Here is a 19,394-nt window from a genome sequence, read left to right as displayed (position 1 = left end):
TATAATATTATTATGATCAAATGTATATTATATTACTAGTAACTAGTAACATATGAAGTAGGTATAAAAATAAATTTTTTTTAAATTATATTTTGTTTCACAAGACTGCTTTTTGAAGCATAAAGTTTAAAGTTCTTTTTTATTATTATAACCTTTGTTTTTTGTTAAATATATGCTTTATATTTTTATACCTAGCTGTATAATATATAGTTAGAAGTATAATATTGAATTAGTAGCATATATATTATGAAGTTTAAAATTGTTATTGTTTTGTTTCATTTAAATAAAATATATATAAATGATATATAATGTGGTTTTTGTATTTATATTTAGTATCCAAAAAAAATAGGCCAAAAATGTATTTAATTGGTGGGAGATGGCTATATTATATAAAAATTGAAATAAAGAATTTATGTCTGAATAAATATAATTGAATAATTGAACATCTTTATTATAAGTTATAACACTGTAATAGCAGTGGCATAACCAGAATTTTTAAATGGTGATGGGGAGCATAGCCAAAAAAAAAATTGTAACATAAATATTGTCACTTGTCAATGTCAAACAATCTTAAAAGACCATCACTATGGCAATTTATACTAGTTGTATGTAAAAGGAATACGGTCAAAAGGGGGGGGGTTATGACCCATTGCTCCCTGCCTATCCCAATGACTGATAGATATCTTAATACCTACAGAATGTCTACTAGATATTATTATATCAAAATAAATGTATGGATAACCATTAAATATAGTAGGAATGTAGAATGCACAACCATAAGACATTTTGTATGGATATCCAGTATACAAAAAAAAAACGGACATTTGGATGTCTCTTAAATATCTATTAGAATATCTATTAGTCGTCCATAACCATCCATTAGATATCATGGATATTCACCTAATATATCTCATAGATAAATATTAGACGTTTATGTTTGTGTGGGGCGGTGGGGGTGTCTGCGTGAGTGGCGTGAATGTGTTCAGATCTCAACGGATATGGGATGTCTATTCCGTTGTTTTGGACTAGCTCGCAAGTTTTTCTGGTGTTTTTTTGGACGTGTTCGTGGAAAGTTGTTATTTTCGTAAAAAATATGCAAAAGATGGTTTCATGTTTATGAGTTATGACTTATGAATATTGATTACTAGTTTTATATCGAATTTATAAGGGTTCTAGATGCACCAACGTTTTCAAAAGCCAAACACGCGCACCTATATAGTTGACATTTATTTAAATTTACCAAGTTCTCTAGGGATCTGCCATTTCGTAACTTAATTAAACGTTTTTTATGGTACTCGGATTACAGTTTATATATTGTTTAAGGTTGAAACTTCTAATCATACTTCAATGTATGTTGTTATTCTATCTATTCGTTATCATCGATTTTATGAATTCTGTGAATTCATAGCTTTTAACGGTAACCTAATACTATAATAGTATAATACTGGTATTATTTAATAGGTACCTTTTTAAGCGATATGCGTATAAGCCTTATAAGTTATCCTATAAGAGGTTCCCTGTGCAGCATAGTTTATTAGAGTACAATTAAACAATAAATACATATATCATGAAAAGCTCACCTGCAGAAGCTGTGATAGATCCTAGATCCATCATCTTTATAGTAATTGTCTAATAGCTAGGTATATGAGCAGCTCCCATTTATCTATCAGGGGGGTATAATTAAATAGTACTTACCAATATCTACTCTGAAAACGATTTAATTTTCGATATAACAGAGTCTAGATGAGGTTATTCAAATTAAATAGGCACCTATAATCTACGATCGTTGCCTACGATCTTACTAAAAAATAAAATAAAAATTGATACTAGTTTATAAAGGTTTTTTAATCATGTCTATAAAATAGTTTTTAATTGTATATATATCTACATTCTACATCTATAACAGGATAATTATCGAATTTAAAAATTATAAAAATACATATCAGCTCAATTTTTTATAAGCGTTTGCAGTTCTAACTATTAGAGATATTAGTTTTACCTATATTCATATAATTTGGTAATTTTTTTTATTCCCAATTATTCAGATAAGTGTTTCAATTTTTTGATCCTCTAAACTCTAAAGTACCAACTAGACTCTAGTTACAAGAGTCTAGAATTAGTGATGACAGAGTAAAGTATCAGGGGGTATTTTTGCAATCAGTTATCGAAAGTTATAACTTTCTTTTAATAATCATCATCATACAAAACCCAAACATTTGGGAGTTGTTTGAACAATTTTCAATTCACAATTCTATATTAAATTATTATATTTATTAAAGATATTGTTAACTCAATAACATTATAATCGTATAATAGTGGTTTAATTATTGGTAATTTATCTTATCCTTTAATTTATAGAAAATAATTAATGCATTAAAACATTTTTTTTTATGAAATATTAAATCTTAGTGTCGAATTTACCTCCAAGATTCCAATACGATTGTTTTCTCTTTTTTTAAAAGCCTTTTGCATCGTTAACCTTTTGCCGGTAAATTGATTTCTACCATTTAAAATTGTGTTTATGTATCTATTTAAACACGTGACACATGAAAATATGCAATATTGGGTATTTGTGTAGTACCTATGTATTAAACTTCTTAAAATAATTTGAAAGAAGAGTTAACATGTTAAATAGCTTAAAATAATAATTCAAATAAGATAATTCATAATACCTAAGAACCGAATGGGTTATATACCCTACCTTACTATTTATTTGATATTTTCAGATATTTTAAATTTGAATGATTGCATTGATGCTATCATGAATGTTTGTGACTATGGTCTGTCATATGAACTGCTTGTGAGTGTCAGAGTTAATAATAATTGCACTCAAAAGACATTTTATTATAATACTAATATACACTTAAAGAATTTTTGAAAATGTATTTATCATTTATTATATAGTAAAACAACTAGTTATAATAATGTTAATAGTAATATGTATATGCAATATAATATATATATATAAATAATATACATATTAATTATATTATGCTAGATAATAATAATAATAATAATAATAATAATAATAATAATAATAATAATAAATCGGTACTTGTAGTAGCTATAATTAGTATTGGTATATAGTACGCGTAAGTTTCTTTGTAAAAATTCTAATATTTTTTTTCTCTATAGCTATTTAATAAAATTAATTACAACACCCAAAAAAAACGTACAATAAATTAGAAATTTAAATAGTAATAATAATAATAAAAAAAAAATTATCAATAACAAAAACAATAATATATTAATATAAATATATATATATACAATATACATACATACACACATGTATATGTATATATATATATAATAATAATGATAATAATAATCTCTATTTGTCTTGACTACTCATATATATTTATATAGTTATAATATTCTATATTGTTTTTGTTAAAAATTCAAATACAAATATTACGAAAAACATTAATAATTTATAAATTATATATTAGTATAGTTTCGATAATAATAACTTATCTTATAGTTAAATGTATTTATATTTTTGAAAAAAGTCACACACACACACACACACACAGACAAACACACACACACACACTGCTAATGATAATTATAATAAATAATTATAGTATATAATAATTTTACATCAAATAATGTGTAAAACTCGCGATTGTTTTAAATTTGGTCGAATTGTTTTAAATAGTTTATTCTAAACCTTCACATATAATTGAAGTTGAGTTTTTCATGAACAATATATGTATAAATTGATAGACACATTTTAGTTGTGTGTAATATTGCAAACACACAAATGCCGTACGTATTGTTTTTTTTTCTTAATCCTATACATTTATCAAATAGGTAAGTTGTTGTAAAAAAAAAACCATAGGTAATTAAAATTTAGTAATCTAACACACGCGTACACACACATTATTACACATGCGAGTGTACAAGTGCGTGTATAAACATAAACATAAATAGTATAAATGACGCGATATTTAAAAAAAAGTCGATTCCATTTAACTGTATCATTGTCTAACTACTTTATTATGTAGGTTATTACCTAGTATACTATTAACTATAGGTACACGTGTGAATATAATATAGTTACTCGAACTGGAGTATTACTTAAATGTCGGTAAGTTATAGAAATTTGTCATATTCACAAAAATAAACATACGCATAATAGTACCTATCTAAAAATAAATGTGGAAATAGGAAGACAAATAGGAATGTGGAACACAGAGATAATAATGTTAATATTACTTAGAGCTTTCATTAATAATTGCGCAATGTCACGGTCGATGAATGTTAACATGTTGTATAGTGTACTTATAACTTATTATAGATAAAAAATAAATAAATATGAAAATGGAAATGAAAATGTAGGCTGGTTGCGATGATATAGGAGAAACAAATTTTAGAATGTATATTATTTCTATAATTTATAAATATAGTATTTGTATAAGACCGATTATACGACGATGACAATTTGTTGTACTTTTGTTATTAATTTTATTTTGTTTGTATTAAATATAGAAGTGATGGCAGAAATCGTTGCGGAATGTGTATTTATGTTCCTCAAACCGGAGGCTGCGACGATTGCTTTCCCGATCCAAACTTTCCGGTCGACGACGACGAAGATTTTATGCGTAGTGGACTGACTGTCGCCGTGTACGATGGTTTGTTGTTGGGCCTTCGCTTCAGCGACTCTCGGCGTACCATGTACGACACAATTATCAACACGGATACCAGCAAGACGGCCAGCACATTAACCACTACCGGTTCCTTGTTCAAGTATAACTTCTGTTTGATCAACTCAGATAATGTCTTTTCGCCGCCTCTGAAACACCCACGATAACAATATTATAGCTTTGAACAAAAATATTATACATATGAGGAACATTTTATGTATTATAGGTACATAATGTATTATACAATGTGACAAGTGTATATGGATAATGGACATAGGTATAGGTACAGAAGGAATTGCAGCTTTTCGTTTAACCTGCATGTATAAAATGTACACCTATATAGGAATATGGGATGTTACTATGTTAGTCACAACACAAATATGCGCCCTGTGCCTCTGTGTACATAAATTATGTAAGTATACAATATTTTATGTATAAAAAAATAAAAGTATAGGTAAAGTTCCTCAAGGGGATTAACCTCCAAGCCAAAAGCTTTTGAAAATCTGAGTATAGAACCTCTAAGAAGTATAATATGTTATTCTCCCTCATGTCTCAAAAAATATATTTTCATATGAGTGTAAAAGTAGGTGGATACTGCAATAGAAAACTAAAATACATACACACAAATTGGAAATCATAAAATAGGTGTAAAAGTTTAGGCTGTACTTTACTTAACGACGGAGTTTTCCAAAGTTGAAAAGCTTAAATCTTTTAAATAAGTATCTTATTTGTAGGTAATTATTTATATTATTTTTTCCATACCTAATACAAATTCAATACAAATATATTTCATTAAATCAATTATAATTTGTAATGTTAATATGCATGCATTTTATTCGGCAAGTATAAGCAGTTATGTATATTAAACCCTTTAAGGTTTTAGTATACTAGAAAAATCCAGTGATCCAGTGTATCGCTCTCTTTTAAAGAGCTAATTGCCTCACTTAATAACCAATGATAATTGCAGCACGAAAGATGCTAGATACAATAATATGGTATTAAATACTTCTGAGCGAATAGTGATGATCAAATGGTAGTGATGGGAGCAGTGTGGGGGATAAAGTCCTTCATAACCGTTTTTCAAAGTTCATGATAATATAGATTATAAATTATATTTCAAAGATCAAATAGTGCATGTTAAAAAATCGGCCACACCCCACTATCATTTGACCGCCTCTGTGAATGAAGTTGCAAATATAGATTAATTCCACCGTTAACAGTGCAAACCAGCAAAGAAAAAATACAATTAAATATGCAACTATGCAAGTACCTAAATATAATATAAGTTTTAAAATTTAAAATATAATATGATGGATTAAAGCTGAGAAAATGTAAGTATAATAGCATTGATCACACATAGTATACTATGACAGTACGACGTATATAATCAATGATAATAGTATAGGTAAGTACTATGTAAAATGAAGGTGTTAGATTTTTGTGTGTGCACATTTTCTTCGATACGCCATCACCACTATCGTCTATCACCTACATCACCAACGCCATCGTCACAACCATCGACGTCACGTCACCGACTCAAGCATAATATTATAGCGGCTTACACTTATATATTATATATTTTACGGTATTGAAATTCAACATACAAATAACAATACCAAACAACAGACTTCCAAATTCATCCACCATTATGATATATTATTTATTATGACGGAGTCAATCGTCTGCCATTATGCCGTTGTATTATTACCGAAACAGGTAGTTGTCTCAGACTATGTCAGTCGCCGTCGGAAGTCACCCCGAAGAAACGCTCGTTTCTGGGCATGTCGTGTTATGTCCGGTCTTCACCTTCGCTCACGAGTCACGGTTCGAGAGTTTCGGTGCTGTACGTCGTCTGAACTTCGAGCTTTTCGATTGGTGTATAAATGAATAGTATTATATAGTAATTATATTTTGTTTATAGTGTGCTTTATAATATAATTGACCTTAATGGGCTTAATGTGCTATCTGTAATGTTATTGAGTGTGTCGTCGAACTGTATAAACAATATAATAATGTGATATTTATATTATAAAATAATATTATGTTCATATATATGTGGTGCGCGTGTATCTGGTCGGTCGTTGGAACTTGGTCGTCGTTGTCGTCGTCGTCGTCGTCGTAAAACAATTTATAGTAGTTTAATTATCACATCCGGCCGTTGCGGCCTACGTGATCCGATCCGTCAGCTGCAGCTGCCGAAGACGGCACCAGTTGGAACGATTGCCCGCCATTTCGGCAATATCTCATGGTAGAAGGCGACAATGACGACGACGACGAATTCCTGCGGCAGGATTTCTTCTGCGACAACAAAGTGGTTGTGACAAACACCAGAGTCATCATCAACAGCACGCCTAGAATGTTGATTATAGCTTGTTGTGGTAACGCGTGACCGTGTAGTTCACCCGAATTTAAGGACGACGGAGACGACGACGGCGTCGGCGGCGGAGTCGTTTGCTGTTTCTGCTGTTGTTGCCTGTATTGATATTTTTAGTACATAATATATAGATAATTAATGTTGCTTATTAGTTATTAATATATGTATATAGTATCATTCGTGACATACGCCATATTTATGCATACAATTTATGTATTTTATAGGTGACATGCCTTATTCCAACAGATAGTATAACCACCCAATCTTGGGGTTGTTGGAAATTTCAAAAGTAATTCAAACGAATTCATATTATGGTGAGTCATAGTGAAATACCTATTAGTTCTTTTTAATTCCAACAATTTTTTATAAACCAACTATTCTCATTGCCCTAATTAAATATACATTATATATTATATATATAATTATAACATGTCAAAATAATAGGTATAAATATTACTTAATTGAGTTTCATGCAATTATCTTTACTCAACCTCCTCAGCGACCAGAGCATCAAACATTGACTAGGTAATTATATTTTGTAAGGAAATTGGGAAAAATTATTAGAACAACGCTTATTGTGTGTATATAATATATAAATACAAAATACGATATACGGAGAGTAGGAATTGTTGAGAAGAAAAAACAAGTATTAATTCGCAAAATCAATAGATTTACCTATATACGAAGTGCAATTGTATAGTTTTATGAGTCATAAATTATGACGGAAACAAAGTATACGAACCCATTATTATTGCTGAATATCGAGAAGTCGGCGCGTTGCTGAAGTCCGGTGAGACAAGTAGCTATGGCCAGAGTGAACGTGCACAGTCCCAGGGTGGCGTGTATGGGCGCAAAGCATCGTAAGCGACACACAGCAGTTGCTCCACGGCAACACAACAGCAAAACGAAAGTGAAAAATCCAAGGATGAACTGTAAAGAAAATTCGATTGAAATTTAAACATCTTGTTTTTAATCGGTGCATGTCGTGTGTGAAATGTGAATGGGGTGTAGATGTCGTATAGGTATTATTATTATTTTTTTTTTTTTTTAATTGATCCTGAGCCCGGCAACTGTGGCCATTAGCTATTAGTAGGTACTGTAGGTTTTTGTATTGATGGTTTGTAGGTTTTTGGAACGGTAGGGGGAACACGTGTGTGTTTGTTTTGGCAGAATTTCGAATGGGGCACCCGTAGGTTTCTGCCATGCCCCGGGGGTGGGGGATGGCAGCACTTGCTCTCCGGTCACCGCGACTTGTCCGGAGAAAAATGCCGCCCGGTGGCCGAGGATCGAACCGCGACCGGCTGCGTCGCAGCGGAAGAGTCAGACCACTCGGTCACCTCGTCCCCCATTATTATTATTTTATTATTACCTGAATTGTAAAAAGTATAAAGGTCAATAATCCCATCCAACTGTGTAACGAATACATATGCGGCAAGCCTTTCAAACGATGATATTCCATGGCGGCCACAGCTCCCAACAAAATACACGGTGCAGTGGCAATATGCAATAGTATGTGTGTTAATTTCACGTAAGTACCCCTGCACGAAGTCGAACATCCAGCGGCCATTCTGTACACCAATATAGCTGCGTGCCAACATTTAGGAAAATTAATAAAAATATTTATATAATTGAATGTGATTTCCAAAAAAGGGTCAATACATATAAAAGTTTTAATTCTGTAAGGTACAGTAATGATCACATGATCACTATTTACAGTATGAGTATAATTGATGTCTACATGCTAAATGTAATTATTGTATAATCGTGACGGTTTTATAATAATATAATAAAATGTATACGTCTCCATTAACTTACAGAATCCGGTTAAAGTGACCAAACCGATCGTCATCAGAGTCGGGTGAAGGTTGAAACGCCGATCTTCGATTGAAAAGTTTGAAGACGATATGTTTAACTGTGAAGATTGTTGCTGTTCCACTGTGGTCGTTGCAACTGTCGTACTAATGTCGCTGGCGCTGGTAGTGAAGTTTTGCGGGGGGTGCTTATAAGTAAATACACCGCCGGATAACATTTGCTTCGGGGTCAGCGGTGGCCAGGGAAACCAATTGGTGTCGTATCCTCCTCGGTAGGCCATTGTCCAGTAGACGGTGGTGCCGGTGACAGCCAGTAGCAAAATTGAGCACGCCGTTACCAGTACTACGTACTCAAACGTAGTTCCACATCCCAAAGCCGCCTGCGGATTGTTTGTTCCGGAATCTTCCGCATCCGTCCCGGTTCCTGTGCCGCTGCCGGTCGTATAACGTGTTCTGCACATAAAGATTGACAACGCATTAGTATTTTTATAATTTATATTTTCTAATATTTTTTAACAGTAACAGGCACTATATAGGTATTAGGTAAACTAAAATGTACTAAAAAGATACAGAAAAAAAGATATATATTTATTTATTTATCTGTATACCTAATACCTATACATAAGTATGTATTAAATAATACTGTTTACGTTGCAATAAACGATTACCATCAAATTACTTAAATCGTGCCTTTTGAAAATATAACTTTACACGATATTGTATATTTGTATGTTACAATTTTGCATTTCATCGAAACGCATAAAGTACAACAGAAGTCCTACTTCATATCATTACGAACCAACTTTACATACTAATTATGCCAAGTTTAAAATTTAAATAATTTAAGTATTCCCCATTTTAATTTTAATTTTTAAATCATGTAATTACTAAATTGTACAATATTACTATTCTATGACTGATATTAAAATGATTTATCCTTATTCCTTTGTAATTATATAGGGTGCAGGTTTAAATGCAAAATAATTTTTTTTAGCGTGTTTTAAATCACAATGTTGCTTTTTACTCACAATTTTATTCCTATTTCTTTAATTTAAGCACATAAATCACATTTTAATCATACTAAAGTTATATTTCTATTTTTGTTGATTTTATTCTTGTCGGCTATTCAGCTTTACTATTACTTTCTTATATATACCTACTATATAACGAAAATATAAAATTAAAAATTTTAAATTTTTCCAATATAACTTGTTTCTAAACAATTTCTGTAGGTAGATAAATTTCTTTTTAATTTTTGTAACCTCATCTAAGTAACTTAATGAAGTGACATTTTTTTATATTTTTACAGCATATAGAGCGGTGCCTTATGTTATAATTACCTACATATACCTATCGATCAGAAATTAAGGTCAAATGTATCGATGCGTAAAACTGAATAGTTGTATATATTTAATATCATACCCAAGTACGTAAAAATGTATTTCTTGTTTATATTTATACATAGATAATTTGTATGCACTGATTTATAAGCATATGTTACATTATGCATACAACATGCATATTGTTATGATTTTGTATATAATCATGTACTACTAGTAGATCACAAAAATACTTGCATAACGAACCCAATAATTATTGTTGACAAAAAAAATATATTACCTTTACCGTAGAACGAATAATTTGCTGTCGTAAAATATATTATACAAAGTCATATAATAATAAATATTTGTCTTATGTTACAACTAGCAAGGTGGATAATGGCCAAGAGCTCACGCTTTAACTATAAGGGCGTTACATTTTTCTCGTAATTCACAGCGGTGAAAATAAATTGAATTAATATTTAAGTTAAAGGACGCCGGAGTAAGGTTATATAGTAGCCACTAGCCAAGGGCGGCAAGCACAACAATACAGCTTATTGTTACGGTACAGAATAAACACGGCCAAAAGAAACGATTTTCCTCTACTTTTATTATAGGAATTGGTAGAGGTACCTTAAGATAAATATATTTATCAAGTCTATAAAGTTACACATGTTCAAACAAAACAAGTGCCCCTACGCTGGGGCCTGGGACTATATATTACAAGTTTCTTGGACCACAGTCTAGATTTTCAAACTTTTATTATTCAATATCCTAAGAGTTTTTCCCGTTTAGAATTTATCGAATTAGCTGCATACTTTGAATTTTATTTCCGAATTCTAATATGTACCTATGTGTTTTTTAAATAAACGAAGGCGCATAAATGAACTCATTTCAAGATAAAATCAATAAATTATAAAAATATTAAAATTTGTAATCCTTATTGAATAAAAAAAAATTATAAGGGCGTATTTTTTATGTCTGCATTATAATGAAACTACTAAGAAAAATTGAATACATTCGATTTTCTACCATTATTGTTGACTATTGAGGACGACAAAACATCATAATTATTTATTAAGCTCTTTCAAAATGTAATTAAAGCTTTTTCGCTAATTAAAGCAAGAAAGAAGTTTTTGTATAAAATATGATTAATATATTATTGAACCTTCATTAAACTTCATACTAAAACTAATCCATTAGGTACCAACCAAAAATGTTTTACTTATTTATGTTTGTTATCAAAGTAATAATAATAATAATAATAATAATAAAAGAGTATAGACACAGAGCTAGAGAGAGAGAGAGAGAGAGAGAGAGAGAGAGAGAGAGAGAGAGAGCTAATAAGAGACGGGGTTCTGACAAAAACACAATATACGTCCTATATATGTAGTCTTAAGTCCACCGTTATTATATTATAAATATTATTTTCAGATACGAGATACTCCCTGCAGATATATGTATATTTATTTTGATGGTTTAATAAAACATTGCAAATATACCTCGGTCGGCATATATACTTTTTTAATATAGGTATATACATGGTCTGATAATACAAAAATACAATTTATGTAATAATATTGTTTTTTTATTGTACTGCAAATATATAACCAGAACACCCCGTATTTATATAAATTTGCTTTGACCTCATTTCTACGATAAACTATTAAGTCCTGGATATTTATTTTTGTATTCATAACGTAAAATATGAATTTAAGATTTTTCGGTTAAAAATATTTAGTCTGAAGTGTGAATAAAATATTTTAATATACCTACGATTATTTTGAATTATCTATGTAGGTATAAATGTTTACATAAATGAATAATTTAAACCCTTATTATAATACGAGAGTCAACAAATTCATAAATAATTATTATTAATTTTGAAAAATAAATTGTTTTAAAACAATAGCTTTTAATTGATTTCTATCGTTATTTTATCCGGATATTGATTGAAATATTAATACATTTATTTTAACAATTGTGTCAACTATATAATTATATCGTCATGCTACGATTTTTTACGCTTTCTCCTTCATTAGGCGTTTTAACTTTTATTCGTATTACAGAATTATTTCTGTGTTTTTAGTAGCTGTTATATTATTTCTTGTTGCTCTTATAAGTACCTATATATATATAAATACACATTATGTGGATATTCTACGTGTGATTCGTTTTAGTCGTATTTTCGGCAACTCATCGTCGTTCGGCGGTGGCACATTGTTCAGAGTGAACAGCACGTAAGACATGGTCGAAGATAGATAAAAAAAATACATCGATGGATTTTTTTTCAATTGTTCACCATACATTTTTTTTAGCGTTCTCGAGTCCTTTCGTTCCTTCCTAGCCTCTTGTCTGTCGGTTATGCATGCGCGATTATCGAGATCTCCATCCACCTCCACACCACCACCAGTCACCACCATCATAACTGCGATCACTTGACTGTCATCGCGTAATATCCTAGAGAAATCGGCGCGATACGCTCTTGTATTTTTTTTTTTTTATTATTATTAAAACCTATTATTGAAGAAACGCCGACGTGTTTAATATTAAAAAAAAATAAAAAAACAAATTAAAAAAGAAACCGCGAGAGGATATCCTCGATCGTTCCCGTTACCGCGCAAGTAGCAATAATAACACAGGTCGTTAACACCACATTATACTTTAGAGGGAGTGGCGATGGTGGCGGTATAGTGGCATTGACGATCGATCGATTAAATTCACATAACGACACAACTTACCGCACATATTGTATAGGCATTTTCCATGCAAAGTATTAAGTTCTTCGTGTGTATAAGATATTAGCTGTAATATTATAATATTGTAAGCTAGGATATTCATCCTCGAACATTCAAATCGATTATTTATTCTTAAATAGATATACTATTTTCTATCTTGTATATTTATTCAGTATAGGTATGTGTAGACTGTAGGTATTACATTCAATTTTGATGTTATAAAAAAAATATACGGATATTACAACAATTATATTATCAAATATTTCTCCTCAATTTATGTGTTTTTGAAAGTTAGAAAACTTTATATTTTTCAAAATAACTCTAAACTCTAAATTTAATGTTTACAAACACATTTTTATTGTAGTGATTATTTAGGTCTTTTATTTTAATTAAATAGCAACCCATAGACTTATTGGGTTACATTACACTTCACATTCTGAAACAAAATATTTTAATGTGTAAATGCTTAATACTGAATAAAGAACATTTTAATTTATAATTTTATAAGTGTTTAAAGTTGAATTGAGATTATCTGAGAATGAGGGTTGTGAGTGTTTTGATTAAAATCAACATGCATTTTTTTTACTATTCATTTATAAAATACATAACAATATACAAGCGATCATGAATATGATTACATTTTATAATGCTTAATTGGAGATGTGTATGCATTTTTTTAATTAATTTTTAAATCGTATTTATGAAGATGTAATTTACCTAATGAGCGTTTTCGATTTAAGTTTACTCAAGAGAGCGTGTGGTAGGTATCTATAGACGTGAATTATTTAATCACACAAACTACTATGATTTCATATATACATACAATTACGCTCCTATAAAAATATAAATGCCCACTACTAAAATAATTATAAGCACTTGCACTGATTTAATTTTACTGTTAATAGGTATCATATATTTCATGCATCGAGAAATATTATGAAAAATAAATATAATTTTTTTTCTACTATTAATTTTGTGTAATGTTTGATTATATATTATATGTCATATAATTTAAATATAGAGCAAAAAGTAGCTCAAAAGTAATAAACCATTATATAATCACATTATTATAAACCTATTAAACGACGAACGGTTTTTTTAAAAATAATTTTATAAAATATACTACCACTCTGTGTATGATTAAGTGTATTATGGTTATTTATGTATAGGTATATATTATAACGATTCTATACCCAACAAGTGTATAAGGTGCTATATGGCTATCATTAATAATATTGGATTGATTGATTGATTGCAAGTTCAATCGCCTTCGTATTACGTTTTATTTCGGAAATAGGTGTACCTATTATATATACTTATGTTATAGATATAAGTAAAAAAAGTACCTATACAGGTTCCTGATATATAAGTTTAAGTATGGTTTTTAATTTATGTTTATAGGCAAGCGGTTGCAGTACAAATACTATTTGTAAGTATTCCGAATGGCGAACGTCTATCATATTGGACTTTGGTAAATAAAATATAATATCGCTGAACTGATTTCAAAAGGGTTAGTATATTTTATTATTACACACGTATTTCAGGGGAGATCCGTTCCTTACAGCTTATTAACTGTTATACGAACGGATTAACAAGAGTGGCTATATTTTAGCGCAACCACATTAGTATGTACAGCCGTACAGATAATATTTTGTGTATTTAGGTGGACGAACTGCACAAGTCACAACCACAAAGTTAACAACGTAAACTGTACCTATATGGGCTATATATTTTGTGAAAATTTTAATATGACGGTACAGTACTATCTTTGATAGTGATATTCGAATGTAGTGATAAAATTATGTTCATAATATTATGCATGTAACGTTTATGTGTTTTAAGTACTTTTAACGCAGAAATATGCGACATTATTGCAATAGCTCGTTGTCATAATATGTCAGCCCGGGTAGAATATATTATGTACATAGTTAATATATTTGTATATTTATTATTCGGTTTATATACACATAAAGGTAGGTACTAATGTACTATATAGATAGGTAACAGCTACAGCGTTAACAGCGTCCGCCATGCATCACGAACGACGGGAGACAACGGTGTAAGCTGCAACGTATGCATGGTAATAGCTTTTGACAATAATAATCATTATAATTAATTAAAAATGAAATACTTTGTTCCACCGTGTATTTGCTTATACATTATACGTAGCGAACTGCGGCGATCGCAAATTAATACGGCCTCGTTGTATATTATTATTATTTATACATTGGCGGCAACGGCGAACTTTTAGCTGCGGAAGCAATGCGTGTCATGTATATATATATATATATATATATATATTGTATATAATATATACAGTTAATACGATGGGAGGTGTACATATACATTTGTATATAATACACGCACTCTCTCACACACACACACACTACAAATTGACATCAATTAATGCTCTCACACGTACACATCATATTACACACAAATGTGTATAGTACGTGCGGTCCCTCATCCCAGCTCCCGGTACGGATATATTTGTAACGGTGGGTCGTATATATATAAATTTGGCTTATGTGTATATTATGTTTTATTATATTATATACAATTAAACGGAATGATGATATTAATAATCATATTATTATTATTATTATTATTATAACTATAACTATTAGTTTACAATGTTACTGCCGACGACGTAGTTCTCACGCGTATAAAATACACACGTCGTCGCCGCCGTAGGATGAAAAATAAATGTGCAACGGTCTGTACAGTACATGATATTATAATATTATTATTGTTTTATATTATGCGTTATAGTATTTCATTTGCTCGAGCGTATTGAATTTCTTGTGTTTAAAAATTATTTCGAAAGCGTCTGGTCGTATGAATATAATATATATATGTAATAAGATATATACGACATACGTATTGCAATGAACCACGTTTAGGGCTATTACCACCAGGGAAAACATACTACGATTACCCACTCTATTCATATTTATGTGTGTGTGTACGACCCACCCTAAATTTACGTACATATACATTCGTGCATATTATAATATTATATATATTGTGCGTATCTGTTTATGAGTAGTGAGTACCTATACGAATTATAATCCGCCGGAGGTACCGCGTATACTAAATATTACTTTAGATGTTTGTATGATTTTTGCTATTGTGCGTCAAAAACATGATATAAAGTGTATTATGTACATTAAAATATTAAATATTATAACATCGTATTCGTGCGTGAAACTTACTTGAGATGATTTCCGCTTCCCGAAGATTTAGATTTCGCCATTATATATATTTTTCGATTCAGTTTTCTTTGATCGACACACAAGTGCTAGCGATACACAGCGGAAAATATACTTTAGGGTGCGTTTTAAAACCGTTTGGTTTAGAACTTATCGTTATTCCGTATTTATGTGTGATAAATTTATTATTGTATTGAATAAAGAATTGATATATTTTATAATTTAATGAATTATAATATCCTACATAACGTACTCGCACCGCACGGGCGGAGGAGTATAATTAACCAAACTAATTTCAGAACTGTTGTACATTTTAATAGCCACTTACAAAAAGAAAAAAGTTGTAAGATGTTAAAAAAATTCTTGTATTTAAAAACAACTCGAACTAAAGTATTCAAAAATTAATACTCAATTGTTCCTATTCTATTGAAACGCACCTTATACCGAATACCTACGTATACGCGCACCGAGTTTAGTCAATTGAATATTATGTATTCAAAGACCGACGTTGGATAGACAACAGACAACTCTAGCAACAGACTCGCTGGCTACACAATATTGCCACCGCTACCACAGATGATCATCGCATCGCCGCACGCCTACCTATATAATATATATATATACATGTATATACACACATAAAATAAGTGTAACAACAACATCCGCCGCCGACACTTCCACCTCTACCTCCATCACTATTATAATAATTATAGTACCCGTCTCAACAATTTGTATACATACATATATATATATATATATATATTAAGTACTTGTTTTATTTATATTAAAATAAAGATACAATTTTTAATTAAAGTATCTCATCATTCGTATGAGTGTTTGTTCGTCATGATATATATTTCATACTATTGTGTTTGTGATACCGTGTTATGTATAAGTCGTTTTATAGTAAAAATGATTTATTACTATTTTTATTAATGAAATGCCAAGTTCGGATTAAGGGGAAACTTCGTTGGCTCTCTCGCAAATACCACTCCCATCAACCACGATGCGCGCGCATAAGCACCCCGAAAACTGCCACGAAAGATGTGATTTTATATACTGGTTGATTAAAACAAATAATAACAATTCGCTTGAATGTACGAGCCCCTAAAAATATACTGCAAGGGGTTAGCTATGAATGGGAGGGCACACCTATTCTGTCTACCGAATTTTCACGACTATAAACATATATTATGTACCAACGCTGGTTTCACAGCGATACAATTCAATCGTTTTAATAATAAAAAAAGGATCTATTATAAAATACACACATACACCTATATATATATATATATATATATATAATCAATAGTATATAAATTAAAAAATTATATTATAAATGAGCTCACTTCTCTTTGGATTTATTTTCTCCGTTTCCGGTCCCGGTTCCACCGCCAGTCAGCGAGTCGTTCGGTCCGCCGGCGGTTTTCTTCGAGTCCGAAATCGGGCCACCGCCAGTAGCCGTGGCCGGTAGAATACCCGACATGGCCAGAACCGGCACCTGGTCATCGTCGTCGGCGGCCTCGCCGTTGTTGTCACCGCCGTTGTCTTCGTCGTCCGCGTTGTCTTTGTTCGGTTTCTCTTCGTTTTCCGTCTCGTCGGGCGGCGGCAACAGCACGGAACTGTCGTCCGTCGCACCGCCTTCAGCTACAGTGTTGGCCGCCTGGTCGTCGTCCATCATCATTGCGCCGTGTTGTTGACGGTTGAGGTGGACGGGAGACACGGGCGACACAGTAGATCCAGTGCCACCGTCATCGGCCGGCGTATTGGGGGTACCGGCCGCTGAAAGGGGCACCACGAAATCGTCGTCGGGTTGCGCGAGCGGCGCCGACGCCTCACCGTCGATGGGTGGTGGCAGGAAAGTGGTAGTGTTGCTGTTGTTTTGGTTGTCCATCGAAACGCTCGGTGTGGACTCCGTATGAATATTATATTATAGGCACTGGAAAGGCGCTGCGGTGTGTATTATGTACTAGGCCTATATTGCACGCGTGTATATTTACGGCGATCGCATATAATATTAATAATATTTATATTTTGTATTTAAATTATATTTGAGATTGAAATTGGTTTAGTTACAATTACATTGAGCACTAAGCGTTGCGTCGTGAGCAATAGTGTGCGTGTATATAACGCGCCGGTTGTCTCAGCCGATTATGACGAGATCGTCGCGGATGCTGATGCATACGCACTACCTACCACCCTCTGAAGCCGCTGTTCGCGTCGGTGTCGTACAGCCACCGCCAGTGCACCGGGGGAACGATGTATTTGTGGAACACGAGACGATTGCCCTCCTACGCCGCTGTTGCATCCGACGGTAACTCATTTAGAGTCGATGGTACGCGATGCCGGATATTCCTCGCACGTGCCGTGTTGTGTAATGTCGATGGATAATATAAATAAATATTCAATATATATAAAAAGGCATATATATATATATATATAAGGTAAGAGAAAACGTTCACGGTTTTCGCACACACAACTTGCACCCCGTCGTCGTGTTCTGCTGAAAACAATTATTGTGGTCTCACGCAAGACAACTGTTGTCCGTGTGTTTACACGCACCCAACGCACACTCTTATAATATTATATATATATATATTATAAGGGTAATTTCGCTAGACGTTATCCTACATATACTGCAGCACTACGGGTTTAATGGCACAACGACGATGAAAGCACGTCGTGTATGATGTATAGTGATATATATATATACTATACGCGGCAAAAGACGCGAGCGGACACAACCGGCGGACGGACGTTATGTCCGGTGACGCGGATACTACTGCCGCCGACGAGGTGCACAGCCGAGGTGGTCGAGGGAGCGCGGCGGTTGATGTGGACGAGGAAGCGCGGCCGCGTCGGTTGAGGTGGTGGTGGCGGTGTCGGTGTCGTAGTCGCCGCCGCCGCCGTCGCCGTAGTAATAGTCGTCGTCGTCGTCGTCGCCGCTGTAGTTGGAAGCGGCAAGAGCAAGAGCAGCAGCAGCAGCACACAGGGTGGTGTACAGCAGCAGCAGCAGCAGCAGCAGCGTCGGCAGCAAGAGGGTGGAGCCGACGGCGATGTGTGCGCGGTGCGCGCGTAGTCGTCGGCCGCGCGCGGCAACCCAGTTTTGTGGAGCGCGTGAGAATTCGGATCCGGGACAACCGGACGCGCGGAGAAGCGCGGCTATTGACTCGGCCGGCGGCTGCGGATCTGGCGGTGGTGGCGGTGAAGGGAGTCGTGTGGCGGTGGCGCGAGCGTCGGTGGGGTGGGTTTTTGGTGGGTGCGAACGGCGTGCGGAGCGGCATTTTATAC

General features: G+C 32.8%; 1 protein-coding gene across 2 annotated transcripts; it reads right to left on the bottom strand.

Annotated features, from left to right (window-relative positions):
* Positions 1 to 3,781: 3,781 nt before the first annotated feature.
* On the bottom strand, positions 3,782 to 19,077 carry LOC111034360. 2 transcript variants are annotated; one of them, XR_002604519.1, is made up of 6 exons: positions 17,453 to 19,077; positions 8,839 to 9,287; positions 8,393 to 8,607; positions 7,766 to 7,953; positions 6,358 to 7,122; positions 4,693 to 4,798 (listed from the first exon to the last, which is right to left on the bottom strand). XR_002604519.1 is itself a non-coding variant. In XM_022315541.1 (5 exons), the coding sequence occupies exons 1-5, from the start codon at positions 17,995 to 17,997 to the stop codon at positions 4,537 to 4,539; spliced, it is 1,659 nt and encodes a 552-aa protein (XP_022171233.1). In that variant the 5' UTR covers positions 17,998 to 19,035; the 3' UTR covers positions 3,782 to 4,536. The 2 variants fall into 2 exon arrangements, 1 of the variants encoding a protein (XP_022171233.1); XM_022315541.1 differs by lacking the exon at positions 6,358 to 7,122 and having other exon boundaries at positions 3,782 to 4,798; positions 17,453 to 19,035.
* Between the last annotated feature and the right edge of the window lie 317 nt (positions 19,078 to 19,394).

The sequence above is a fragment of the Myzus persicae genome, unplaced genomic scaffold (genome assembly GCF_001856785.1).
Source record: "Myzus persicae strain clone G006 unplaced genomic scaffold, MPER_G0061.0, whole genome shotgun sequence".
Taxonomy (NCBI): Eukaryota; Metazoa; Arthropoda; class Insecta; order Hemiptera; family Aphididae; genus Myzus; species Myzus persicae.
This window is presented reverse-complemented; position numbering and strand designations above follow the sequence as displayed.